Genomic DNA, 27,592 nt, shown 5'->3' with positions numbered 1-27,592 from the left:
CAGTTAATAACTTTTTTATATTTGTACAGTTAATGACAGACGTTGTCCACCACACAGTTCACTGTGTTACACATTTCCATGTTTTAACCTCTAACTTTCCTTCTGATGACCTACATGACTCTAAACTTCCCCTGTCCATTGCACTCACACACCATTCAGCATTGTTAATTATTCTCACAATAGTGTGCTACCATCACCTCTGCCCGTTTCCAGACATTTAAGTTTACCCTAGTTAAACATTCTACCCGAATTAAGCAATCACTGCCTATTCTTTAGCCTCATTCTATATCCTGGTAACCTGTATTCTATATTTTATGTCTGAGTTTACACACTATAATTAGTTCATATCAGTAAGATCGTAAAATCTTTGTCCTTTTGTGTCTGACTTATTTCACTCAACATAATGTTCTAAAGGTTCATCCATGTTGTCATATGCTTCAGGACTTCATTCCTTCTAACTGCCAAATAATATTCCATTGTATGTACGTACCACATTTTGTTTATCCAGTCATCTGTTGATGGAATTTCAGTTGTTTCTATTGTTTGGCAATTGTGAATAATGCCACTGTGAACATCGGTAGGCAAATGTCTGTTCGTGTCCCATTTCTTTTCCTTATAAGGACTTCAGCCAAACTGGTTTAAGACCCACCTTCATTCAGTTTTGACACATCTTAACTAATAACGTCTTTAATGATTCTGTTTATAAACAGGACCCACAGGAGCACACCCACAGAACTAGGCAACCATCCTACCACCAAACCATGCATGCACACCCAACATAGGTTTCTGATAAATTCCCCAAGAGAATCTGGCTGGCTGAAATTGAGGTAGAAATTCTCTCTTCTGACTGCTGAAATCATTAGTTTTCCCCTTAAGTCTCTCTGTTGATTGGATGAAACCTCTCTCATTGTTGAAGGTGATCTCCTCAGTTGATTGTAGATTTAATCAGCCATAGAGTATAGATGTATTCAATTTTGAGGATGTCCCATTTACTTATTTTTTCTTTCATTGCTTTTGCTTTGAGTGTAAGATCTAAGGTCTAGGTAACTACTACCTATTGCTAGAGCTTAAAGATGTTTCCCTAATTTTCTTCTAGGAGATTTATGGTACAGTCTCTTATATTTAGGTGTTTGATCTATTTTGAATTCATTTTTGTATGTCCAATCTTTGGCTCACAATTTGATCACATAGTTGTGTGTTCTTTGCCATGATCATTTTTAGAACATTTGTATCACGTCAGAAAAAGAAATGAAAAGAAAAAAAAGAATTTACCCCTTATCCCTCCCTCTCATTGACCCACAGTATTTCAATCTACCCACTTTTTACTCTTTATCCCCCTTGTGTATTTTATCCTTTCTTTTTTTTTTACTCACCTGTCCATACCCTGGATAAAAGGAGCCTCAGACACAGGGTTTTCACTATCACAGACACATTGTAAAAGCGATATCGTTATACAGTTGTTGAACTCAGTTTTAGGTACTTTCTTTTAGCCTTCCTACCGTGCTGTTTTGACCATTGTGGCTTTGTAATTTGCTGTGAAGTTAGTAAACATAAATCTACCTGTACATTCTTCTTTTTCAAGATGCTTTTGACTATTCAAGGTCCTTTTCCCTTGCAAATGAATTTGATAATTAGGTTTTCCATTTCAGTAAAGTAAGCTGTTGGAATTTTGATTGTTTTTACATGGACTCTGTAGATGAATTTGGGCAGAATTGACATCATAATGATATTTAATCATCCAGTCAGTGAACACAGAATGTGTTTACATTTATTTAGGTCTTTCATTTCTTTTAGGAATGTTTTGTAGTTTTCTGTGTTCCAGGCCTTTACGTCTGTACTGGTTTGAAAATATCACATACCCCAGAAAAACCATTTGTTGAGCCTAATCCAGTCTTGTGGGGGTAGTCCTTTCTCTTAATCCTGATTCAACATTGTAGTGTGAAACTTTTGATTAGATTATCTCCAGAGAGATTTGGTGTGCCCAGATGTGAGTGTGACCTTTTGATTAGGTGGAGATGTGACTCCACCCATTCCAGGTGGTCTTGGTTAATTTACTGGAATCCTTTAAAAGAGGAAACATTTTGGAGAGAGCTGTAAATGGCAGAAGTCTCAGAAATGACAGAGCTTACAGAAACTTAAGAACAGAGCTGGCACAGAGATGCCAACACTTGGAGAATAGAGACATGGATCTTTGGAGATGCTTGGAGCCAAGCAGACGTTGCCATGAAAGATGTTAAGCAAGCCAGAACCTGGAGAGAGCCAAGGAAAGTCAAGAAATGAAAGCCAGCCCCAGAGAAACAAAGTGAGGAATCCCCACAGGAACAGAGGCTAAAGACAATGGAGCCTAAGAGCTACGGACCAGCAGATGCCAGCCACATGACTTCCCAGCAGACAGAGTTTTGAAGGCCCATTGGCCTTCCTTGAATTAAGGTATCTTCTTGGATGCCTAATTTGGACACTTTCACTTCCTTAGAACTGTAAACTTATAACTTATTAAGTTCTCCTTTTTAAAAGCCATTCCAGTTCTGTTATATTCTTGTAAACTAATACAACATCCGTGGTTAAGTTTATTCCTAAATATTTGATTCTTTAAGTTGCATTGGATCTATTGATCAATTTAGCTAGAATTGACATCTTAACTACATTTAACCTTTTATCCATGTGCAGAGTATGTCTTTCTATCTATTTAGAGCTTTTATTTCTTTTTGCAATGTTATGTAGTTTTCTATGTATAGGTCCTTTGCATCTCTAGTTAAATTTATTCCTAGACACTCGATTCTTTTGGTTGCTGTTTTGAATGGAATGTTTTCCTTAATTGATTCCTCAGGTCATTGCTTATGTATGGAAACATTACTCAGTTTTGTGCATTAATTAATACATCCTGCCACCTTGCTGGATTTGTTAAATACCTCAAGAAGCTTTTTCATAAATTTTTCAGGATATTCCAAGTACAATATCATGTCATCTGCAAATAATGAAAGTTTTAGCTCTTCTTTCAAATATGGATGCTTTTATTTCCTTTTCCTCCCTAACTGCTCCAGCTAAAACTTCTGGTACAATGTTGAATAATAGTGGTGACAGAGGGCATCCTTGTCTCTTTCCTGATCTTGGGGGGAAGACTTACTTTCTCATCAATGAGTACGTTGCTGGCTGTGAGTTTTTCATATATGCCCTTTTTATCATATTGAGGAACTTACCTTTGATTCCTACCTTTTGAAATGTTTTTATCAGAAAAAGATTTTGAATTTTGTCATTTGCTTTTCAGCATCAATGGAGATGATGCTGATTTTTCCCTTTCAATTGGTTAATTTGCTTTACTACATTGATTGATTTTCTTTTGTTGAACCACCCTTGCATTCCTCATACACATCCCACTTGGTCATGGTATATAATTCTTTTAATGTCTCGTTGGATTCAATTTGCTAGTATTTTATTGAGAATTTTTGCATCTGTATTCATTAGGGATATTGACCTGTAGTTTTCCTTTTTTATAGCCCCTTTACCCAGTTTTGGTTTTAGAGTGATGTTAGCTTTATAAAATGAGTTAGGTAGTATTCTTTGTTCCTCAGTATTTTGGAAAAGTTTGAACAGAATTGGTGTTAGTTCTTTTTCTAATGTTTGATACAATTCCTCTGTAAAGCCCTCTGGCCCTAGGCTTTTCTTTTTATGCAGATTTTTGGATGACTGATTGAATTTCTTTATTTTTGATTGGTTTGTTGAGATCTTCTATTTCTTCTTGAGTCACCGTAGCTTGTTCATGTGTTTCTAGGAATTTGTCATTTCATCTAACTTGTCTAATTTGTTAGCATATAGTTCATAGTATCCTCTTATGATTGTTTTTTATTTCTTCAGGGCATTGTAATGACCCCTCCTCTCTTTTCTGATTTTGTTTATTTGTGTCTTCTTTTTCCAGCCTATGTAGCAGTCCATTGATCTTATTGATTTCCTCAAAGAACCAACTTTTGGTTTTATTGATTATTTCTGTTCTTTTGTTCTCCGATTCATTAATTCTGTTTTAATCTTTGTTATTTCTCTTCTTCTATATGCTTTGGGATTAGTTTGCTATTCTTTCTCTAGTTCCTCCAGAGGAGCAGTTAAATCCTTGATTTTTGCTCTTCTTTTTAAATATAGGCATTTTAGGGCAGTAAATTTCCCTCTCAGCAATACCTTTGTTGCATCCCGTAACTTCCCCCATTAGCTCCTCAACAAATATTCCTGGCCCTTTACTCTTCCCTTCTCCTCCTGGGGTACTGATGATTCTTAATATTTGTGTACTTTGTGTTGTCCATCATTTTCTTGAGATCCAATTCAGTTTTTTCCATCTTTTTTAGCCATTAGGACTTTTGTGCACTGAAATCAATTGCTACCTTTTCAAATCTTCTGTTATGTGTCTCTAGTTTGTTTTTTGGGTCTACAGTATCTTTCATTTCTGTAATATCTGCTGTTTTTCCATTCTGACAAATTCTTCTTTGTGCTCTTCTAGTGTCGTTTGATCTCTTCTATGTCATTTGCCAACCCATAGAATTTATTTAGTAGAATTGTATGAACATCTTTGATTACTTGTACCAAAGTCTGTATGTCCTCCAGTGTTTTAATTTGGTCATTAGGCTGGGATATATCTCTCCGTCTGTTCATATGCTTTGTGATTTTCTGTTGCCTTGAGGATGTTTAATTATCTTGATAGGGTTACTTTGGAAGTTGATTTCCCTCAGTAAGGTTTTGTATTTGCGGGACAGGTTTGGGGTGAAGCGCGGAATGTCAGGCAGGATGCTGTATTGTTGTTTGGGTGTATGGGGTCCCGTGCCCAGGATTTTAGGGGTGCTGTGTGGGGCCATAGGGGCAGGGTGTGACTCAGAGAGGCCTCAGAGTGAGAGGCTGGAGAAGGATCACAGGGGATGTACCGGGTGTGTGTGTGTGTGTGGAGAGGTGGGGAGCGGCAGGCCAGAACACGGGTGTGGGGGCACAGGTAGATACTGAGTGAGGGGCAGGTTGCAGATACATGGGTGAGCAGGCAGGTGCACAACATGTTGGGCAGGGGAAACAGGTAGTAGGGTGGATTGACAGTGGTATGTGCTGCAGTGGTTGCACATTGTTGGGGCTCTGGTATGTGGGTTCGTGTGAGCGGCAAGACAAGGCACAGGTGTGCAGGGTATTGGGCCTTGGGTCATGTGTGCACAAGTTGGGGCACAGATGCACACATCAGTGTGTGTGGTGAGGGCTGGTTGCAGGTGCCTGGGTTGTGAGGTGTGGGGCAGTGCAGGGGTGCTTGGAGCAGGGCTTGGCTGTATGGTGCAAAGGATGTTGGCTTGCGGGGGTCAGTGTGGCGGTCTTTGGGGCCTCTGGGGATGGGGTGTGGGTACGCGCATGGTGTGGCACATTTAAGGAAGAAGGGTTGGCTGACTTCCTCATCCCAGGCTCCCTGTCACTGCACTCCTGAAGGCTCCAGGCTCCATTTGAAATGGGCACTTTAGGCTCTTTGCACTATCTTGATGGTCTCTGGTTCTCTGTCTTACTTCCTCAGCTTTTTCATCCAGGACCTCCCTATATAGTGTAGAAGATCCTTTCAGAAACTGCTGTCCCAATCATTTTTCTGTCACTTCTCTAGCTCTTCCATGGAGCCTTCCTTCTTAATGTCTTTTATTTTATTTTAAGTGTCTTCTTAATGTCTTTTATTTCTTTACTCATCTTGTTGAAATTATTTAGTAAATTTGTTTGAACAGTTTTTTATTAGTTCCAAATTCTGTATCTCCTCTTAACTTTTTATTTTAATAATTTGGCTTACCTATTTCTTAGTGTCTTGTAATTTTTTGTTGGTGTCTGGGCATCTGATTATTTCAATAAAGTTATTTATATATTTTTAAAATCTATTTTTTTATCAAACCAAAACAACATATAACATGAACATTCTTAACATGAACATTCTTAACATACAGACATTCCGTGTGTGGTATGCAATCAATGGCTACCAGTGTCATCACATAGTAGTATATTCATCACCATGATCACTTTTTAGAACATTTAGAACATTTGCATCACTCCAGAAAAAGAAATAAAAAACTCATATATGCCATCCATACCTTTTACCCCTCCCTCTCATTGACCACCAGTATTTCCATCTACTCAATGTATTTGTTCCCCCTATTCTTTTTCTGTACCCTTACCACTCCTTTTCATTGATCACTAATATTTCAATCTACTCCATTTATTTTAACATTTGTTCCCCCTATTATTAATTTATTTTTAATCCATATTTTTTACTCATCTGTCAATATCGTAGATAAAAGGAGCATCATACACAAGGTTTTCAAAATCACATAGTCACACTGCCAAAGGTATATCATTATACATTCATCTTCAAGAAACATAGCTACTGGAAAACAGCTCTACAGTTTCAGGCACTTCCCTGTAGCCTTAAACTAAAAAGGGGATATCTATAAAATGCATAAGAATAACCTCTCGACTCTGTTTGAGATCTCTCAGCCACTCACACTTTACTTTGTCTGATTTCTCTCATCCCCCTTTTGGTTGATAATGTTTTCTCAATCCCTTGATGCTGAGTCCCATCTCATTCTAGGATCTCTGTCCCTCATTGCCAGGGAGATTTACATGCCTGGGAGTCATGTCCCACGTAGAGAGGGAGAGGGCAATGAGTTTGCTTGCTGTGTTGGCTGAGAAAGAGTTAGGTCACATTTGAGCAACGAAAGAGGTTCCCTGGGGGTGACTCTTAGGCCTAATTTTAAGTAGGTGTAGCCTATCCTTTGCCAGGATAAGTTTCATATGAATGAACCCCAAAATTGAGTGCTTGGTCTGTTGATTTGGTTGTCCCCACTGCTTGTGAGAATATGAGGAATTCTCCAAATGGGAAAGTTGGATTTTCCCTTTTTCGCCATCCCCCAAGGGGACTTTGCAAATGCATTTTTTTAATTAAATTTTTTTTTAATTTTTACACAAACAGACATTTGCACACCAATGTTTATTAGCAGCATTGTTTACAATTGCGAAGAGATGGAAACAGCCAAAATGTCCATCAACAAACGAGTGGCTAAACAAACTGTGGTATATACATATGATGGAATATTATGCAGCTGTAAGGCAGAGTAGATTTATGAAGTATGTAACAACATGGATGGACCTTAAGGACATTATGCTGAGTGAGATTAGCCAGAAACAAAAGAACAAATACTGTATGGTGTCACTGACATGAACTGACATTAGTGAATAAACTTGGAGAATTTCATTGGTACCAGAGACCATCAGGAGATAGAAATAGGGTAAGATATTGGGTAATTGGAGCTGAAGAGATACAGATTGTGCAACAGGACTGAATGTAAAAACTCAGAAATTGACAACACAATACTACCTAACTCTAGTACAATTATGTTAAAACAATGAATGAAGCTGAATGTGAGAATGATAGAGGGAGGAGGGCTGGAGGCATAAATGAAATCACAAAGAAAGATAGATGATAAAGATTGAGATGGTATAATCTAGGAATGCCTAGAGTGTATAATGATGGTGAGTAAATGTACAAATTTAAAAAATGTTTTTGCACGAGGAAGAAGAAAGGAATGTCATTACTGCAGAGTGCTGAAAATAGATGGTAATATTTTAAAATTGTACCTTATGTGTGAGACTAAGCAAAAAATGTTTATTTGGTACAAAATTTGTATTTTGACTAGTGCATTTCCTAATATAACTTATGTAGACAGCTTAATTGAACACCATAAGTATGCGGAACCTTGTATAGGACATGAGATTTTGTTGGTTTGTCCAGAATGATACCCTGATAAATTCCAGAGTGATTTGAACAGTGAATAAAAAAGTATTTGCAAAGTCCCCTTCGGGTCTTTGATGAGGAAGGGGGAAAATTCAACTTCCCCAAGTTGAATTCTTGATCTTCTCACAAGCAGTGCGGACAATCAAAGCTATAGGCTGAGCCCCCAATCTTGGGGTTTGTTCATATGAAACTTAACCCCACAAAGGATAGGTCAAGCCTACTTAAAATTAGGCCTCAGAGTCACCCCCAAGAGAGCCTCTTTTGTTGCTCAGATATGGCCTCTCTCTCCAGCCAACACAACAAGCAAACTCACCAACCTCCCTCTGTCTATGTGGGACATGACTCCCAGGGGTGTGGACCTTCCTGGCAATGTGGGACAGAAATCCTAGAAAGAGCTGAGACTCAGCATTAAGGGATTGAGAAAACCCCTAGAATGAGCTGAGACTCAGCGTCAGAGGAGTTTTAGTTGAGAAACCAAAAGGGGTAAGAGTGAAATGAGACAAAATAAAGTGTCAATGATTGAGAGATTCCAAACAGAGTTGAGAGGCTATCCTGGAGGTTATTCTTACACATTAAACAGATAACACCTTGTTAGTCAAGATGTAGTGGAGAGGCTGGAGGGAACTGCCTGAAAATGTGGAGCTGTGTTCCAGTAGCCATATTTCTTGAAGATGATTGTATAATGATACAACTTTCACAATGTGACCGTGTGATTGTGAAAACTTGTGTCTGATGCTCCTTTTATCTGTCTTATCAACAGATGAGTAAAACATATGAAATAAAGATGAATAATAGGGGAAACAAATGTTAAAATAAATTTAGAGTGAAATGCTGGTGATCAGTGAGGGGGAGGGATGGGGATATGATATGTATGAATTTTTTTCTGCTTTCTTTTTATTTCTTTTTCTGAATAGATGCAAATATTCCAAGAAATGCAATATGCAACTATGTGATGATATTGTGAATTACTGATTATATATGTAGAACGGAAAACAAAAATTTTTTTTTTTAAATATAACATACAAACACAAACATTCTTACCATATGATCATCCATTCTTGGTATATAAACAATAACTCACATTATCATCACATAGTTGTATATTCATCACCACAATCACCTCTCAGAACATTTGCATCAATCCAGAAAAAGAAATAAAAAGAAAAAAATTCGTACATACTATATCCCCCCTCCCCTTCACTGATCACCAGCATTTCAGTCTACTAAATTTATTTTAACATTTGTTCCCCCTAATATTTCTTTATTTTTAATCCATATGTTTTACTCATCTTTTGAAAGGAGCATCAGACACAAGGTTTTTATAATTATGCAGTCACATTGTGAAAACTATGTCCTTATCCAGTCATATTTAAGAAGCATGGCTACTGGAACACAGCTGTACATTTTCAGACAGTTCCCTCCAGCCTATCCATTACACCTTAACTAAAATGGTGATATCTATATAATGTATAAGAATAACCTCCAGGATGACTTCTCGACTCCGTTTGGAATCTTTTAGCCATTAACACTTTATTTTGTCTCATTTTGCCCTTCCCCCTTTCAGTCAAGAAGATTTTCTCAATCCCTTGATGTTGAGTCCCAGCTCATTCTAGGATTTCTGTCCCTCATTGCCAGGAAGGTCTACACCCCTGGGAGTCATGTTCCATGTAGAGAGAGGGAGGGCAGTGAGTTTGCTTATCGTGTTGTCTGAGAGGCCATATCTGAGCAACAGAAGAGGTTCTCTGGGGGGTGACTCTAAGGCCTGCTTTTAAGTAGGCTTAGCCTATCCTTTGTGGGGTTAAATTTCATATGAACAAACCCCAAGATTGAGTGCTCAGCCTATTGCTTTGGTTGTCCCCACTGCTTGTGGGAATTTCAGGAAGTTGAATTTCCCCCCTTTCTCACCATTCCCCCTAGGGGACTTTACAAATACTTTTTTATTCACTATTCAAATTACTCTGGGATTTATTGGAGCATCACTCTGGACAAACCTACAAAATCTCATGCCCTACTCAAGATTCCATGTACTTAAGGTGTTCAATTAAGCTGTCCACATAAGTTATATTAGGAAATGCACTAGTCAAAATACAAATTCTGTACCAAGTAAACATTTTTGCAAATACATTTTTATTCACTGTTCAACACAATCGTCTGTCTTTCCTTCTGGTTTCATTTCTGCCCCCAGCCCTCTTTCCTCTGTCATTCTCACCTTTGGCTTTACTGAGTGTACTAACGTTGTGCTACAATTAGGTAGTATTGTGCTATCCATTTCTGAGTTTTTACAATCAATTCTGTTCCACAGTCTGTATCCCTTCAGCTCCAATCACCCAAAAATCTACCCTGTTTCTCTCTCCTGATGGCCTCTGTCTTAACTGAAATTCTCAAGGTTCATTCATTGATGTTAGTTCATATCAGTGAGACTATACAATATTTGTCCTTTTGTTTCTGGCTAATCGCACTCAGCATAACTTCCTCAAGGTCCATCCATGTTGTTATGTGCTTCATGACCTTATTGTCTTACAGCTGTGTAGTATTCCATTGTATGTATATAGCACAGCTTTGTTTAGCCACTTGTCTATTGATGGACATTTGGGCTGTTTCCATCTCTTGGCTATTGTAAATAATGGTGCTATAAATATTGGTGTGCAGATGTCCATTTCCTGTTCTTGCCCTCATATCCTCTGAGTGGATACCTAGTAATAGTATTGCCCGATTATATGACAGTTCTATACTTAGCTTCCTGAGAAATCGCCGACAGCCTTCCACAGTGGTTATATCATTTTACATTCCCACCAACAGTGGATAAGTGTGCCTCATTCTCCACATCCTCTCCAGCACTCGTTGTTTTCTGTTTTATTGATAGTGGCTATTCTGGTGGGTCTGAAATGATATCTCATTATGGTTTTGATTTGCATTTCCCTAATAGCCAGGGAAGTTGATCATTTTTTTCATGTGCCTTTTAGCCATTTGTATTTCCTCTTCTGAGAAATGTCTGTTCATGTCTTTTGCCCATTTTTTAATTAGGTTGTTTGTCTTTTTGTTGTTGAGTTGAACAGTTGCTTTATATATTCTGGATACTAGACCCTTATCTGATACATTGTTTCCAAATATTGTCTCCCGTTGTGTAGGTTATCTCCTATTGTAAGATTTATAAGACATTTCCTTACATTGTCTTCTAAAAGTTCTGTGGTCTTAGATCTAATGTTTAGGTCTTTGCTCCATTTGAGTTATTTTTGGATAGGGTATGAGGTATGGATTCTCTTTTATTCTTTTGTGTGTGAATATCCAGTTCTCCAAGCACCATTTATTGAAGAGACTGTTCAGTCCCAGATAAGTTGGCTTGACTGCCTTATCAAAGATCAGTTGTCCATAGATGAGAAGGTCTAGATCTGAACACTCTATTTGATTCCACTGGTCATTATATCTATCTTCATGCCAGTACCATGCTGTTTTGGCCATTGTAGCTTCGTAATATACCTTGAAGTCAGGTAGTATGAGTCCTCTGACTTCATTTTTCTTTCTCAGCATATGTTTAGCTATTTGGGGCACCTTGCCCTTCCAGATAAATTTGGTTATTTTGATTTTTCTATTTTTGCAAGGTATGTTTTTGGGATTTAAATTGGTGTTGCATTAAATCTATCAATTAATTTAGGTAAAATTGACATCTTAACTATATTCAGTCTTTCAATCCATGAACACGGTATGCCCTTCCATATATTTAAGTCTCTGTAATTTCTTTTAGCAATTACTTGTAGTTTTCTCTGTATAGGTCTTTTGCATCCTTAGTTAAGTTTATCCCTAAATACTTTATTCTTTTGATTGTTATTGTAAATGAAACTTTTTTCTTGATTTCCCCCTCAGAATGCTCATTACTAGTGTATAGAAACTCCAGATTTTTGAGTGTTGATCTTGTAACTTGTCACTTTGCTGCACTCATTTATTAGCTCTAGTAGTTTGCTGTGGATTTTTCGGGGTTTTCAACATATGGTATCATATCATCTGCAAACAGTGAGAATTTTACTTCTTCCTTTCCAATTTTGATCCCTTGTATTTCTTTTTCTTGTCTAATTGCTCTGGCTAGAACTTCCAACACAGTGTTGAATAACAGTGGTGACAGTGGACATCCTTGTCTTGTTCCTGATCTTAGTGGGATAGTTTTCAGTTTTTCCCCATTGAGGATGATGTTAGCTGTGGGGTTTTCATATATTCCCTTTATCATGTTGAGGAAGTTCCCTTCTATTCCTATCCTTTGAAGTGTTTTCATCAAGAAAGGCTGTTGAATTTTGTCAAATGCCTTTTCTGCATCAAACGAGATGATCATGTGGTTTTTCTGCTTTGATTTGTTGAAATGATGTATTACATTAATTGATTTTCTTATGTTAATTCATCGTTGCATACCTAGGATGAATCCTACTTGGTCATGGTGTATAATTCTTTTAATGTGCTGCTGGATTCAATTTGCAAGAATTTTGTTGAGGATTTTTGCATCTGTGTTCATTAGAGAGATTGGTTTGTAATTTTCTTTTCTTGTAGTATCTTCATCCGGCTTTGGTATGAGGGTGTTGTTGGCTTCTTAGAATGAGTTAGGTAGCCTTCCTCCTCTTCAATTTTTTTGAAGCGTTTGAGCAGGATTGCTGCTAATTCTTTGCTGAATATTTGGTAGAATTCACATGTGAAACTATCTGGTCCTGGACTTTTGTTTTTTGGAAGCTTCATAATGACTTATTCAGTTTCTTTACTTGTGATTAGTTTGTTGAGGTCATCTATTTCTCCTCGAGTTAATGTTGGTTGTTCATGCCTTTCTGAGAAGTTGTCCATTTCTTCTACATTGTCTTGTTTATTAGCATAAAGTTGTTCATAGTATCCTCTCATTACCTCCTTTCTTTCTGTGGGGTCAGTGGTTATGTCTCCTCTTCCATTTCTGATTTTATTTATTTGCATCCTCTCTTTTTTCTCAGCCTTTCTAAGGGTCCATCAATCTTACTGATTTTCTCATGGAACCAACTTCTGGTTTTGTTGATTTTCTTGTTCTCAGTTTCATTTAATTCTTCTCTATTCTTCGTTATTTCTTTCCCTTTTGCTTGCTTTCTGGTTAGTTTGCTGTTCTTTCTGTAGTTCTTCCAAGTTTACAGTTAATTCCTAGATTTTTGCTCTTTCTTCTTTTTTGATAGACATTTAGGGCAATAAATTTCCCTCTTAGCACTTCGTTTGCTGCATCCCATAAATTTTAATACATTGTGTTTTCATTTTCATTTGCCTCAAGATATTTACTGATTTCTCTTGTAGCTTCTTCCTTGACCTTTGGTTGTTTAAGAGTGTGTTGTTGAGCCTCCATATATTTGTGAATTTTCTGGCACTCTACTTATTAATGATTTCCAACTCATTCCTTCATGATCTGAGAAAGTGTTTTATATGATTTCAATCTTTTTAAATTTATTGAGACTTGCTTTTAGACCCAGCATATGGTCTATCCTTGAGAATGATCCATGAACACTTGAAGAAGGTGTATCCTGCTGTTGTGGGGTGTAATGCTCTATAAATGTCTGTTAAGTCTGCTTCATTTATTGTATTATTCAAATTCTCTGTTTCTTTATTGATCCTCTGTCTAAATATTCTGTCATATTTATTCTGTCCATTGATGAGATTAGGGAATTGTAGTCTCTAACTATTATGGTAGAGTATCTGCTTCCCTTTTCAGTATTTACTTCATGTATTTTGGAGCATTCTGGCTCAGTGCATAAATATTTATGATTGCTGTGTCTTCTTTTGAATTGTTAATACATAGTATCCTTCTTTGTCTCTTTTAATTGTTTTACATTTGAAGTCTAATTTGTTGGATATTCATATAGCTATTTCTGTTCTTTTCTGATTGTTGTTTGCATGAAATATCCTTTCTTAAACTCTCACTTTCAACCTACTTTCATCCTTGAGTCTACAATGATTCTCCTGTGGGCAGCGTATAGATGGGTCCTGTTTTTTAATCTGTTCTGCCAGTCTATGTCTTTTGGTTGGGGAGTTTAATCTGTTAACACTTAGTGTATTAGTGTAAGTGCAGTACTTTCTTCTACCATTTTGTCTTTTGGATTTTATATGTCATATTTAATTTTTCTTCTTTTTACCTTTTCTTTACCTTCATTTCTACACTCTTCTCCACACCTCTCTCTCCTGTCTTTTCCTATCTGCTTCTAGTGCTCCCTTTAGTATTTCTTGCAGAGCCGATCTCTGTCAAAAATTCTCTCCATGATTTTTTATCTGAAAATATTTTAATTTCCCCTTCACTTTTGAAGGATAGTTTTGCTGAATATGGGATTCTTGGTTGGTTGGCAGTTTTTCTCTTTTAGTGTCTTAAATACATCACTACCACTGTCTTGTCACTTCCGTGGTTTCTGCTGAGAAATCTACATAGTTCTATTCGGCTTCCCTTGTATATGATAGATTGCTTTTCTCTTGCTGCTTTGAAAAGTCTCTTTTTCTTTTTGACATCTGTCATTCTGATTAGTATCTTGGGGTACGTCTATTAGGATCTGATTTTTGGGGGGTACACTGCCCTTCCTGGATTTGTAATTTTAAGTCTTTCCTAAGTGTTTGGAAATTTTCAGTGATTATTTCCTCCATTGGTTTTTCTCCTCCTTTTCTCTTCTCTTCTCCTTCTAGGACACCCAGAGCACATACATTTGTGTGCTCATGTTGTCATTCAATTCACTGAGTCCCTGCTCATATTTTTCCATTCCTTTCCCTTTATTTTGTTTGCTTGTTGGATTTCAGATGTCCTGTCCTGCAGTTCATTAATTCTATCTTCTGACTCTGGAAACCTGACATTGTAGATTTCCATTGTTTTTTTCATCTCTTCTGCTGTGCCTTTCATTCCCATAAGTTTTGTGATTTTTTTCAGACTTTTGATTTCTTCTTTTTACTCATTCTTTGCCATTTTTATATCCTCCCTCAATTCATTGATTTGATTTTTGATGAGATTTTCCATGTCTGTTCGAACATCCATGTTTCAATTCCTGTATCTCATTTGAGTTGTTGGTTTGACCTTTGACTGGGCCATGTCTTCAATTTTCCTAGTATGATTTGGTATTTTTTGCTGGCATCTAGACATTTATTTTCCTTAATTAGTTTTTTCTGGGAATTGTTTTCACTTTTTCCTAGGATTTTCTTGGTGGATGAATTTGTTGTCTGTCTGTTCTTTGATATTCAGTTCAGCTTATTCTAGACCTCTAGCTTAGGTTTTGTTTAACCGATCAGAATTTTTCAGTTCTTGTTTTCTTTTTCTAGCCCTGCCTGTATGACACTTTTTTTTTCCTTATGAGGGCCTACTTAGGTATTATAGATCCCAGTCATATTTTCCCAGACCAGACTAGCCTCCTTCCTGTCAGGAGGAAAGAGTCACCTGCATCTGTTTTCTTGAGGGTGAGACCCAGCAGGTTGACAGACTTTCCTATGAAGTCTCTAGACTCTATATTTTTCCTATCCTGCCCAGTATGTTGTGCTTCTCTGCCTGTGGGCCCTGCCGGCATAAAGTGATGCGGTACCTTGAACTTCAGCAGACTCTCCCTGCTGGGCATCTGGTTGACAAAGAGAAGAGATTGTAGGCTGGCTTTATTTAATCACTTCAGTTTCTAGATCCTGGGGTCTGAATTCCTTGAGGGAGGGATTCCACTTGAGCTGAGCCCCACACCTCTCCTGGGAAATGCACAGCCTCCAGAGAATCACTTTGTCTTTCCCTTAAGCTTAATCCAACCCTTGCCTGGGGCGGTTGGAGCCTGAGAAGCCTTGCAGTTGTATCCAAAGAGCAGTCAAGCCTCAGAAACAGAATCACAAAAAAGGAAAAGGAAAAAAAAAATCCTTTTCAGAGCAAAACTTCTGCCCTTCGGGTTTGCCAATCAAGAGCTTAAGTTACATTGCTCTTTATATCTCCAGGTACTTGGTGCCCCCTCTTTTCCTTCAGGTCCCAGAACTTTTCAAATATTTTGTGCTGTCTGATACAAAAAAACACCTCTGTTTTTTGTTTGTTTGTTTATTTTAATCTCTTTTTCCATCAGCCCTGCCCTTTCTGCGCTGGGGCAGAAACCAGCAGCCTCAGCTTTTGTTCAAGATTCAGCTGATCTGGGGGCTATTTTTAGTAGTCCGAATTTGTTAATTAAATCCACAGTTGGAACTCGGTTGAGCCCCTTGTTGTTAATAAAGTCAGTTTCCCCTCTGGGAACCAGCCTGTGGGGGAGGGGCGCCTGCCTCTGTGACTTGGGGAACTCATGGTTGTGGGTAGGATCGCAGCTGGTCCAACTTGTCCAGACTGGCTTATTGTTTATGTCCCGTTACTGATGTGGCCCCAGCAGTTGTTCTTACTGTTCCTGGCTATTTACTAGCAGCTCTGGAAAACATACTAAATTCCACAGTTCACTAAGCCTACATCTTGGCTCATCTCCCAATAAGGTTGTGTTTTAAAGTTGGTTTTCCTCTCTTGTCTAAGATTTTGTCATTGTTTGGCTTCTTGTTAAAGTTCTTATTTGGCATTTCATCAGTATCTTTCAGCCCCAGTGGGCAGGATCACATACAGGGAATGCAAAGCAGTTCCAAAGGGCCCTGGAAAGAGGATCAGAAAATCAACTTCACAAGACGGCTGGTTGCCAGCCTTCCCAGCAGACAGTGCTCTTTGGCAACCAGTTCCTCAAAGCCCCAGCTCTCCCAGTCTGCAGAAACCAAACGGGTAGGGTCCATGCAGCTGCTGGCCTTGAGTGTGGTGTTGGTCACCAGGAACCTCATTGAAGTTGGTTTCCTCACCACAGTTACTCTGTATTTGGAAACAGTGGCGCCTCCTATATCCTGGGGTTCAGCCTGCAAGGGATCAAGGCTGCAGGATCCAGAGGGTCAACTTCACCTTCCAAAAGTTGGATCAGAACTGTGCCATGTCTCCCCCTTTTCTCACGGAGAGGACCTCCCTGTCTCTCCTTGTGCATAACAACCAGCCAGGCAAGAACAAAGCTGACCCAAATCTTGGTCGCTGGGCTGGAGCATGGGTATCTGGAGTTCAGTCACTCACCACAGTCTCTCTTGTTTGTGGAAATAATTGAGCTGCAGGTGCCCTGGTCTCCTGCATAGAAAGGCTCAAGGGTGTAGAACCTAGATGGTTAACTTGGCCAAATAATAATTGGATCAGGACCATGCCACATCTTGCGAGTTGGATGAGAACCAGGCCAACACAAAGCTACCAGCCTCAGGGCTAAAGGATAGGCGCTGGGAGTCATGGTTCAGTTCACTCATTATACGTTCTCAGTCGTATTTTCTCTATTTTTTTCATTCAGCTCTTCTTTGTAGGTTCTGGTAATCCTTTTTCGGTCTTCTGAGCCCCAGAACTGCTTCTTTGGACAGTTTTAGCCTGTTCTGTAGGTGTTTTTGTTGGAGAAGTGCATTTGCCTCTCCTTAGTCCATCAGCTTCCTGGAAGTTGCTAATATGTTTTTGAATGAATGAATAAATGTTCACTTATCTTTCTGCTTGATCCACCTTCAGTTTTGTTCTAGGCAAAATAATGTCATTTGCTGTAGTCTTCTGCCATGGAAATCAACTTTATATTTTATTTTAAATACATAATTTTTTTTTTTGTAGTTAAGCCTTGGTTTAACATTTAGAATCACATTTAGAAATTAACATTTAGAACACAACATTTAGAAATTGTTCCATTCTACATATGCAATCAGTAATTCTTAATATCATCACATAGATGTATGATCATCATTTCTTAGTACATTTGCATCGATTTAGGAAAAGAACTAGCAAAACAACAGAAAAAGATATAGAATGTTAATATAGAGAAAAAAATAAAAATAATAATAATAATAAAAAATGAAAATATATATATATAAAAAGGAAAAAGAAAAAAAACAAAAGACAAACAAACAAAAAAAAACTATAGCTCAGATGCAGCTTCATTCAGTGTTTTAACATAATTACATTACAATTAGGTATTATTGTGCTGTCCATTTTTGAGTTTTTGTATCTAGTCCTGTTGCAGTCTGTATCCCTTCAGCTCCAATTACCCATTATCTTACCCTGTTTCTAACTCCTGCTGGTCTCTGTTACCAATGACATATTCCAAGTTTATTCTCGAATGTCGGCGTAATTTTTTTAATGTGGTTATTCCATATTCCTTCTAGTTTGTCCCAGCGTGTCATCTATAAATATTGTCATTCATTAAGTGCTGTTATATAAGGAAATTGGGAAGCTCTTATTAAACTAATATTTTAAGAGCTTTACAGATTATAGTTTGTCAGTTCCTTCTGTAAATGATGTATTTATAGACAGAGCCATGATTTTAGTATTGTAATTGAGAAGTAGTTAGTGATTCCCAAATGTTCAAGACCCCAACCTGTTTAGATCTCTTATATATTAAAAATGTTACCTAAAGTTGTATTTATTTTATTTTATTTTTTACATGGGCAGGCACCGGGAATCGAACCTGGGTCCTCGGGCATGGCAGGCAAGCATTCTTACCTACTGAGCCACCGTGGCCCCTAAAGTTGTATTTAGAAGCAAACTGTTCACGGAGACTATAGCTTACTCCTTGAAAATTAAAGTAGCCGTGACTGGTAGTTTCTCTTCCTGTACAGAAAAGATTATTGTCTGTTTGGAAAAAGGCACATATCCTTTTGGTCAAAGCGTATGTCTCCAAGCAATAGTACAAAAGTGCTTTTAGAATTTGTTTGTCTTTTTTAGTTTATCAAGATGCCATGCCATAATGCTCTGTTAATTTGTGAAAATGGTGGGCATAAGATAATTTTAAATGTCAGTGCATTGATAGAGTGGTCTAAGTTTGGATGTGGAAATGATAGTCTTCAGTATTCTGAACTGAACTGTTTAAGGAAAGGAGGAGGCACAAGGATGCTGTTATCCCCAAATATATATCACTCACTCTGAGATTAGAACATGATACCTTCTTTTCTGTTACTCCATTAACTAGATTGCTAGCATATTCATATTACAGATTTTTTCCATGTGGATTTTGTTTCTAAGAAACTTTTGAGACTTGAAAGTATGTATTTTTCTGATCATTCTTTAATATACTATTAAAGATTAATAAAAGCATAATCAAATATTAGGAAAATTTTTAGTGTAAGCAGAACTAAGTGTTTTATCAACTAAAGCGAATATCTCATTCTCCTAAGGGAAATAATAAAATAATAACACTTTATATTAATTTCCAGGTGTTCTTCTCTATGGGCCTCCAGGCTGTGGGAAAACATTGATTGCCAAGGCTACAGCCAAAGAAGCAGGCTGTCGATTTATTAACCTTCAGCCTTCAACACTGACTGATAAGTGGTATGGAGAATCTCAGAAATTGGCTGCTGCTGTTTTCTCCCTTGCCATAAAGTTACAACCTTCCATCATCTTTATAGATGAAATAGGTATGTTATGTTTTCTATGTGAGCATTTTAAACAATCATTTTTAAAGATGGTATTTAGATAACCAGATAATTTTAATATTTATTACATAATATTAATAAAATGAGCGATAACATCATAATATACTATGTATTATTTCTGTGTTGTAGAGTAAACAGTTGTTTATTCATTCCCTTACTTGATAGATGGGTGTATCTATCTTTTCCCTGTATTCAATGGGCATCCATGTACATGTTTTTTTCTTCACATATGCTTATTCAGAGTAGATTCCTGGATGTGTAATATGTTAATCTTCAACTTCTCTAGCATTACCAGTCCTTGAAAATAATTATACCTGTTTTTCCTCCCACTAATGTATAAAATTTCTAATTCCCTATATACTCCTAAAGATGTGTTATTTTCAGACACTGCATTAATTTTTGCCAATTTCCAAGAGCATGAATTAGGTCATAGTTTTCTGATTCCCTGCTTATTAGTGAATTTTGGGTATCTTTTGACATGTTGATTAGACATTTAGGTTTCCTTGCTTTTGATTTGCCTATTTCTCTTTGGTTATTTATAATTTTCGTGGTAATTTTTTGTTGATTTTTTTTTTTTATGATTGCATATATTTTCTAGAATGGCTTGTCTTCACCTAGTTTATAATAGTTTCCTACTGAAGTTTTTCAGAATTGGCTTTTTTCACAGTAGATGCTCTTTTAGAATTTTACTTCCTTTTATATTTTCTAAATTTTAGATATACTATTTAAATATATATATTTTTTACATTGTTCTGATATCTGAAATTCTAATTCTCCTTTATGTTGTTGACTCAGAAGGGGTTGTTTCCTTTTGTCTTTTCTAATACTAGATGGCTTTAGGCTTTGGTTTCTTTGGGAATTCTGGGTTGCCAGTCTAATTTACCTATCACTGCATGGAGCCTCAGAGGTTTAATCATTCAGAACCCTTTTTTTTTTTTAACGTGGGCAGGCACCGGGAATCAAACCCAGGTCCTCTGGCATGGCAGAACCCATTTTTATGATTGTTTCTTAACTTGAGTTTTCCTAAGACTGCATGGTAGTAAATATTTAGACTTCAAACCTAAAAGAATGCCCCCTTGGTCCTGGTTTTTTAGAGGACAGTCCTTCCACTCCCAGCCCAGGTATAGACCCATAAGCTTCCTTGTTATCTTCATATAGTGGTGAATATATTGATTTTTTTTCTTGTCTACAGTTTCTTGAAGGTACATCCTTTTGAGCCTCTTGGCATCTTGTCAGTCTTTGCTTCATTACATGGGTATTGGCACTAAAGGAGGACTTTTTGATAATACACATGTGCATCTATTATGTATACACACACAGACAGTGGCATAACTGCCTCAGGTTCTTGCCATTCTTCTTTTTAGCTTCCTCTTTTTCTGAACTAAGACGATTTTCTTTCTTGCAATCTCAGGTATGCATTAACTTTTTAGAACATGGGAAAATTGAATCCATGGTGCAGAGTGCCCATATAACCACATCCCCTATACTCAGTTTCTCCTATTAGTGACATCTTTTGTTACTATGGTACATTTGTTACAATTAAAGAACTAAATATTGATGTTATTATTAACTTAAGTCTGTAGTTTACATTAAAGTTCACTCTTTGTGTTATACAATTGTATAGATTTTGACAAATGCATAATGCCATGTATCCACTATTACGATATCATGGAGAATAGTTTCATTGTCCTAAAATCCCCTGTGTGTCATCCATTTATTCTTCTCCCTTTACCCAATCCACCCTTGGCAACCACTGATCTTTTTATTGTCTCTATAGTTTTTCCTGTTCTAGAACTCCATAGAATTGATAGTGTACAATGTGTAGCCTTTTCATACTGGCTTCTTTCACTTAGCAGTTTGCATTTACAGTTCTTCCATATCTTTCTGTGGTTTGGTAGCTCATTTCTTTATTACATTCCATTGTATGCATGTACCACAGTTTGTTTATGCATGCAGCTATTAAATCACATCTTGGTTGCTTCCAGTTTTGGATTATTATGAAACATTTATGTGTAGGTTTTTATGTCTACGTAAGTTTTCCATTCTATCGGGTAAATACCTAAGAGAGTGATGCTGGATCATATGATAAGACTATGTTAACCTGTCAAACTGTCTTTCCAAAGTGGCTGTACCATTTTGCATTCCTACCAGCCTTACATAAGCATTCCTGTTGTTTTAGTGTTTGTTGCTGTCAGTTTTTTGGATTTTAGCCATTATATAGGTGTGCAGTTTTATTTTGTTATTTAATTTGCAGTTCTTTAATGACACATGATGGTTGAACATTTTTTTCATATGCTTATTTGCAACTGTGTATCTTTGGTGAGTTGTGTTCAAATCTTTTACCCATTTTTAAATTGGGTTGTTTCTTATTGCTGAATTTTAAAAGTTCTTTTTATATTTTCTGTGTAGGTCCTTTTTCAGATAAATGTTTTGCAAATATTTTCTCCCAGTCTGTGGCATTCTTTGTGCTTACAGTGTCTTTTACAGAGTACAGTTTTCACTTGCTTGCTTGTTTTTTTCTTTATTTGCAGACACTTGTGGGAAGAGCATAGACGTTTTGTTTTTTTATCTTTTTATTTTGAAATAATTTCAAACTTACAAGACAGATGTAAAACAAATACAAAACCCATAAGCAGAAGTCCAAAATACCCCACTTCCCAGATACCAAGATCCACCAATTTTAACATTTTGCCACTTTTGCAGTGTCAGTCTGTCTTTCAATATATTTATCTGTTTTCTGAATATTTGAAAACAGGTTATATACATCACACTCCTTAACATAATGCTTTCATATACATTTGTTACAAACCATGATATTTATGTAATCGCTGAAGTTTAGTTATCAAGTTTAAGAAATGTAGTTTGATATAAAACTTACAATCTATATTCAAGTTTTTTATGTCCCAATAATGTCCTTTTATTTATTTATTTATTTTGTATGGGCAGGCACCAGGAATTGAATCAGGGTCTCCAGCATGGCAGGTGAGAACTCTGCCTGTTGAGCCACCATGGCCCGCTCCCAGTAATGTCCTTTTGAACCTTTTCTCCTCCGTTCTTATATCTCATCCAGTGTCAAGTATTGTATTTAACAGTCATTATCGCCTTAGTTTTTCTTTCTTTCTTTTTTTAAATTATGGAAAATATGTAACATAAATCTTCCCATCCAATCCCTCCTAGATATTCCATTCATTGGGATTAATCACATTTGCAGTATTACAGTGCCCTCACCACCATCCATTACCAGAACTTTCCCTTTACCTCAGACAGAATCCCTGTATTCAGTTTGCATTAATTCCCCATTCTCCTTACTTTCCACCCCTGGTAACCTGTACTCTACACCTCTGTGAGCTTGCGTATTCTCTGATATTTCATTTCTGGTTACCATGGGGCTTAAATTAGACAACCTAAATCTATGACAATCTTTCTTGATATGATAACTTCAGTAGCATTTGTAAACTACATTCCTATACTCCCCATCCTCCCAACTTTATGTAGTTTTGTGACAAATTATATATTTATATATTATGAGTCCAAAACCATTGGTTTATCATTACATCTTATGCACTTGCCTTTTAGATCCTGTAGGAAGTAAAAAAGTGGCATTACAAATCAAAAATACAGTAGTGGTGGTGTTTATATTTATCTGTGTCATATTTGTCATAGATCTTTATTTCTTAGGTGTGTATATTCATGTCTTTCATGAAATTTTGGAAATTATTTTTTCCTAAAGATTTATTATTTCTTATCTGCCCCTTTCTTTCTTTATCCTTCTGGGACTCCTACAATGTAATCTCTTGATGGTGTCCCACAGGTTCCTCATGCTCTGTTCACTTTTCTTCATTGTTTCTTCTTTCTACTCTTCCTGTCTTCAGGTTCACTAATTCTTTTGTCAGCTCCAATCTGCTGTTGAACTCCTTTAGGGAATTTTTAATTTCTCTTACTGGGTCTTCAGCTCTTTTGGTTCCTTTTCATGATTTCCACCTCTCTGTTGAGGTTGTCTTTGTATTTATCTGTTATTTTCTGAATTTCTTTTCCATGTTTTTCTTTAGCTCTTTGAGCATATTAGGACCGTGTTTTAAACGTTCTTAGTCTGAAATATCCCAGTTCTGATCATCCTCATTGATGATTTCTAATACCTTAATCTTCTTTTCTTATTCTTTGCCTGGACCATTGTTGCTGCTGCTGCTGCTTTTTTTGTTTGTTTTTTGTTTTTGAGTTTTGTAATCTTTTCTTAAACTTGGACATTCTGATATTTTAATATGTTACTGCTGAACTTTAGACTCTCAAGTGTCTATTCCTTAAAGGTAAATCCAGGTGGTGTTATGACAGCACTTTCCTAAAATACAAGGAGCTTAAAAAATAGGAAAAAAGAAATCACCTTTCCCAGTTTTTGTACATTGACTTGTGAGAGTGCTCTACTTCAAAGCTTGTCCATACAGTGAGTTTAGAGAATAACTCCAGGCCAAAGTAAATTGGGCCTCCTTGGTCCTTTCTGCATGAGTCTTGTCTTGGGCATTTGTGTGTGCTTTTAGGAATTTCCTGGTTTAGATGGATACAAATGTACCCTTTCAAAAAGTTTCCTTACCATCCCACGCGCTGCACTGTATGTCTTACAGCCAGCAATTCCTTGCCACAGACAGGTACTTGACCACTCTCCCATAGCATTCTGTAGAAGAGCTCTGTTAGCTGCCTTCTACATGAAAAGGCATGTAGAAAGCATGTTTTTGAATCGTAAGTCCCTCAGGCTATCACCAGACAAATGGGCCATACTTGCTTCTAATACTTGAACAAGGATTACTTGCTTCCTCTAGAACTAGGAACAGAGAATGTTACTGGGAGTGCCAACTGACTGCAGTGAGCCATTGACGGATGAGGCAGGGGCCAGCCTGGGGGAGATCCTACAACTTTTAGTTGGCCTTTTTCTTCATTTAGCACTCACCAAGTTACTGCAATCCTTAAAGAGTTTTCTGGAACTTTGAGAAAAATGTTCCTGCTAGTCTTGCAGTTTGTTCAAAGTTTCTGTGGTTGATAAAGTCCTGAAGCTTATCTCACTGCCATTTTGATTGGGGTGGGACCTCCACATAGGATTTCATTAATTTTTTAAGAGAATTCATTTGGCAATTGATTATATTTCAATGCTTTTTTCTTTCCACTTAAGTTTTGGGAGACACCGTAATGAGGATGATAATGGTGAAACAAGATTGTTAGCTCATCATCTAGGTTATAAATACATTATAAATTGTTTGATACTTTATTGAATGCAAAGCAAGATGTGATGTCTTTGCCTTCATTGTACACTTCTGAAGCAGTATAGTCCAGTGAGGGGAAGATGTGAGCTACTTTTAATCCTGTTTTTTTGTAGGAAGATTATCACATGTTTGATTGTTGGTTGCTCCACTCTTGGGCTTCTATAGTGTTTTCTTATCATCCTCTTCCTCATTTTGCCCCTCATATTCCTGTGTTGAGCTGCTTTTGTGAATTCTGTTATATTTAGCTATTCCTTGATCTAATAATGCTCCTTATTTCTGATGCTGATCATACCATTCATTCACAGTTCATACCAGTCATTAATGGTTGTAGTTTCCAGACTTAGATAACCGGTCCCGTGTTAGTTTGGCAGAATGCAGTATATCAGAACTTGTATGGCTTTTATAAAGGGGAATTTAATAAGTTACAAGTTTACAGTTCTAAGGAAATGAAAGTGTACAAACTAAGGTACCAACAAGAGGTTACCTTCACTCAAGAAAGGCAGATTGGTCTGGAATACCTCTGTCAACTGGAAAGTTATGTGACAGGTATCTGCTTGTCCCTTGCTCTGGCCTCCGTTGTTTTCAGTCCCTGTCTGTTGTCGGGTTCCTCACTTTGCTTTTTTGGGGCTAGCTTTCAACTCTTGGCTTCCCTTGGGTCTCTCCAGGTTCTGGCTTGCTTAACTTCTCGTGGCAGTGTCTGCTGGGCTCTAAGCATCTTCGTACATCCATGTCTCTGTTCTACATGTGTTTGCAGCTGTGTCAACTCTGCTGTGAAGTTTCTGTGGGCTCCGAGGCTTCTGTCTTTTCTGGCATTTCTCCAAAATGTTTCCTCTTAAAGGATTCCAGTAAACTAATCAAGACCCACATGGAATGGGTGGAGTGACATCTCCAACTAATCAAAAGTTAACACCCACCATTGGGCGCATCACTTCTCCATGGAGATAATCTAAAAAGATTCCAGCCTACATTATTAGTTGCTCCCACAAGATTAAAACATTTAATCAGGATTAAAACATGACTTTTCTAGGGTACATAATACTTTCAAACAGGCACAATCCCTAACACCTTGCCTTGGGCGCATCAAGAGTGAAAATGAAAGGTTGTGTGTGTCTGTCTTGATGAGATAAGTGAGAATTTTATGCCTCTTTTAAGGAGTCATTTTCCTCAGAATCTTTATTTCCTGATCAGCACTCTCAATCTCTTCCAAATTGGTACGAATCCACCTCTGAAAGTGAAGGAGATAATATTCACGAGCACACTTAATCATTTGCTTGACCACTTCTCACAGCAAATTTCATTGGAGACAACCTATGTAACCTGTTTCATCTGCTTGTATTTTTGTTTGTTTCATTTCGTTTTGAAGCATTGGACTATCAGGTTTATTTTAAGAAATGTAGTTTACCATGCCAGAGAAGTAGAAAAAGATACTTGAAAAATGCATTTTTAAATATTCACTTTTTTCCCCAGTACCTCTTCTCCACCCAGATCAGAGATCCAGGGAAATTGTTTTTCTACTTGGGATGATAAATGTTTAGAAACCTTTATACTCAACATCAGTAACAGGATCAGCAATAGGATGTTGCATTCCACATGGCACTAGGAGGAAACCCTCACATTTAAAGCCCTGCTTTCATTCATGATTATACCCATTTCTGCGATTGTTTTTTTTCTCATCTGATTAAGATTTTTTTTTCGTTTTAGAGAAGTTGTTGGTTTAAAGAAATCATTTATAAAATACAGGATTTGCTTCTATCTTTTTATTTTAGCCTGTCTTTGAGATGCCATAGCAACAAGCTAGGATAGGGCATGGTGGAGCTATAAGTGTTATTTTATTTTTACGTGGGCAGACACCGGGAATCGAAGTGGTCTCCAGCATGGCAGGTGAGAACTCTGCCACTGAGCCACCATTGCCCACCCTATCAGTGTTATTTTTAAGCTGAGTTATCCTTGGGTTTGGGTAGCTCAAGTTCTGCCGCATGATACAAATGATACTGTGTTAGTGAATTTACAAAGTGTTCTTGAACTCACTGAAATGATCTAGATGCTTGGTGGGATTGACTTGTTTCCATGGTGAGGGCTCCTTGTGATGCTGGTACCATTAGGTATTTCAGGTTGGTGGAAGTAATCTCTTTCAAATCTTCATTTTACCTGAATAACCCGAGCTGTACTATTTCAGCAGCCTTCTCAAGGAGGTCCAGTCCCTTGAATACCTTTTCCTGTACTATATAGGAACCAAGTGGGTTCAGTTGCTACTTCTGCTTCATCAGAAGCTGCCTGTTGATTTCAGACAGCTCAGTGAGCCACTACAGCAGTAACTTATTTTCTGCTTCCATTTTGGGGCACAATTTTTAATTTTAATTAAGTCTAGCTTTTTTTTTTTTCATGGATCGTACTTTTGTTGTTGTATCTAAATACTACTCATTGCCAACCCCTTGTCACAGATTTACTCTTAGGTTATCTTCTAGAAGTTTTGTAGTTTTGCATTTTACAGACTTATGATCCATTTTTAGTTAATTTTTGTGAAGGTGTAAGGTCTGTGTTTGAATTCATTAAAAAAGATACACTGGACATGTGTATTTTTTAGTACCATTTGTCAGATATGTATGTATTAACTTTTTAAAAAGATATTTTATCCACCTTTTTTGTTTAGTGTCTGCTTGTTTTTTCCATCCTTTTCTTTTTTTTTTCTTTTTTTTTTTTTTTGGCTTTTAACAAGGGGAATTTAATGAGTTGCTAGTTTACAGTTCTAAGGCTGAGAAAATGTCCCAATTAAAACATGTCTATAGAAATGTCCAATCAAAGGCATCCAGGAAAAGATACCTTGGTTCAAGAAGGCTGATGAAGTTCAGGGTTTCTCTCTCAGCTGGAAGGGCACATGGTGAACACAGCATCATCTGCTAGCTTTCTCTCCTGGCTTCCGGTTTCATGAAACTCCCCGGGTGGTGTTTTCCTTCTTCATCTCCAAAGTTCACTGGCTTGTGGACTCTCTGCTTCATGGTGCTGCACCATTCTCTGCTCTCTCTGAATCTCTCATTCTCCAAAATGTTTCCTCTTTTATAAGACTTCAGAAACTAATCAAGACCCACTCAAATGGGTGGAGACATGTCATACCCTAATCCAGTTTAACAACTATTCTTAACCGAAT

General features: G+C 37.3%; 1 protein-coding gene across 5 annotated transcripts in view; it reads left to right on the top strand.

Annotated features, from left to right (window-relative positions):
• ATAD1 (ATPase family AAA domain containing 1) overlaps positions 1-27,592 on the top strand; it is an 89,173-nt gene that overhangs the window by 37,940 nt on the left and 23,641 nt on the right. For all 5 annotated transcript variants that reach the window (XM_077125332.1, XM_077125335.1, XM_077125333.1 and 2 more), the window contains one exon: positions 18,980-19,180. In XM_077125332.1, the coding sequence (XP_076981447.1) occupies positions 18,980-19,180 (201 nt within the window). The remainder of the gene's footprint in view (positions 1-18,979; positions 19,181-27,592) is intronic.

Source organism: Tamandua tetradactyla, chromosome 13 (genome assembly GCF_023851605.1).
Source record: "Tamandua tetradactyla isolate mTamTet1 chromosome 13, mTamTet1.pri, whole genome shotgun sequence".
Taxonomy (NCBI): Eukaryota; Metazoa; Chordata; class Mammalia; order Pilosa; family Myrmecophagidae; genus Tamandua; species Tamandua tetradactyla.
Note: the sequence above shows the minus strand (reverse complement) of the source record. Positions and strands in the feature narration are given on the sequence as shown.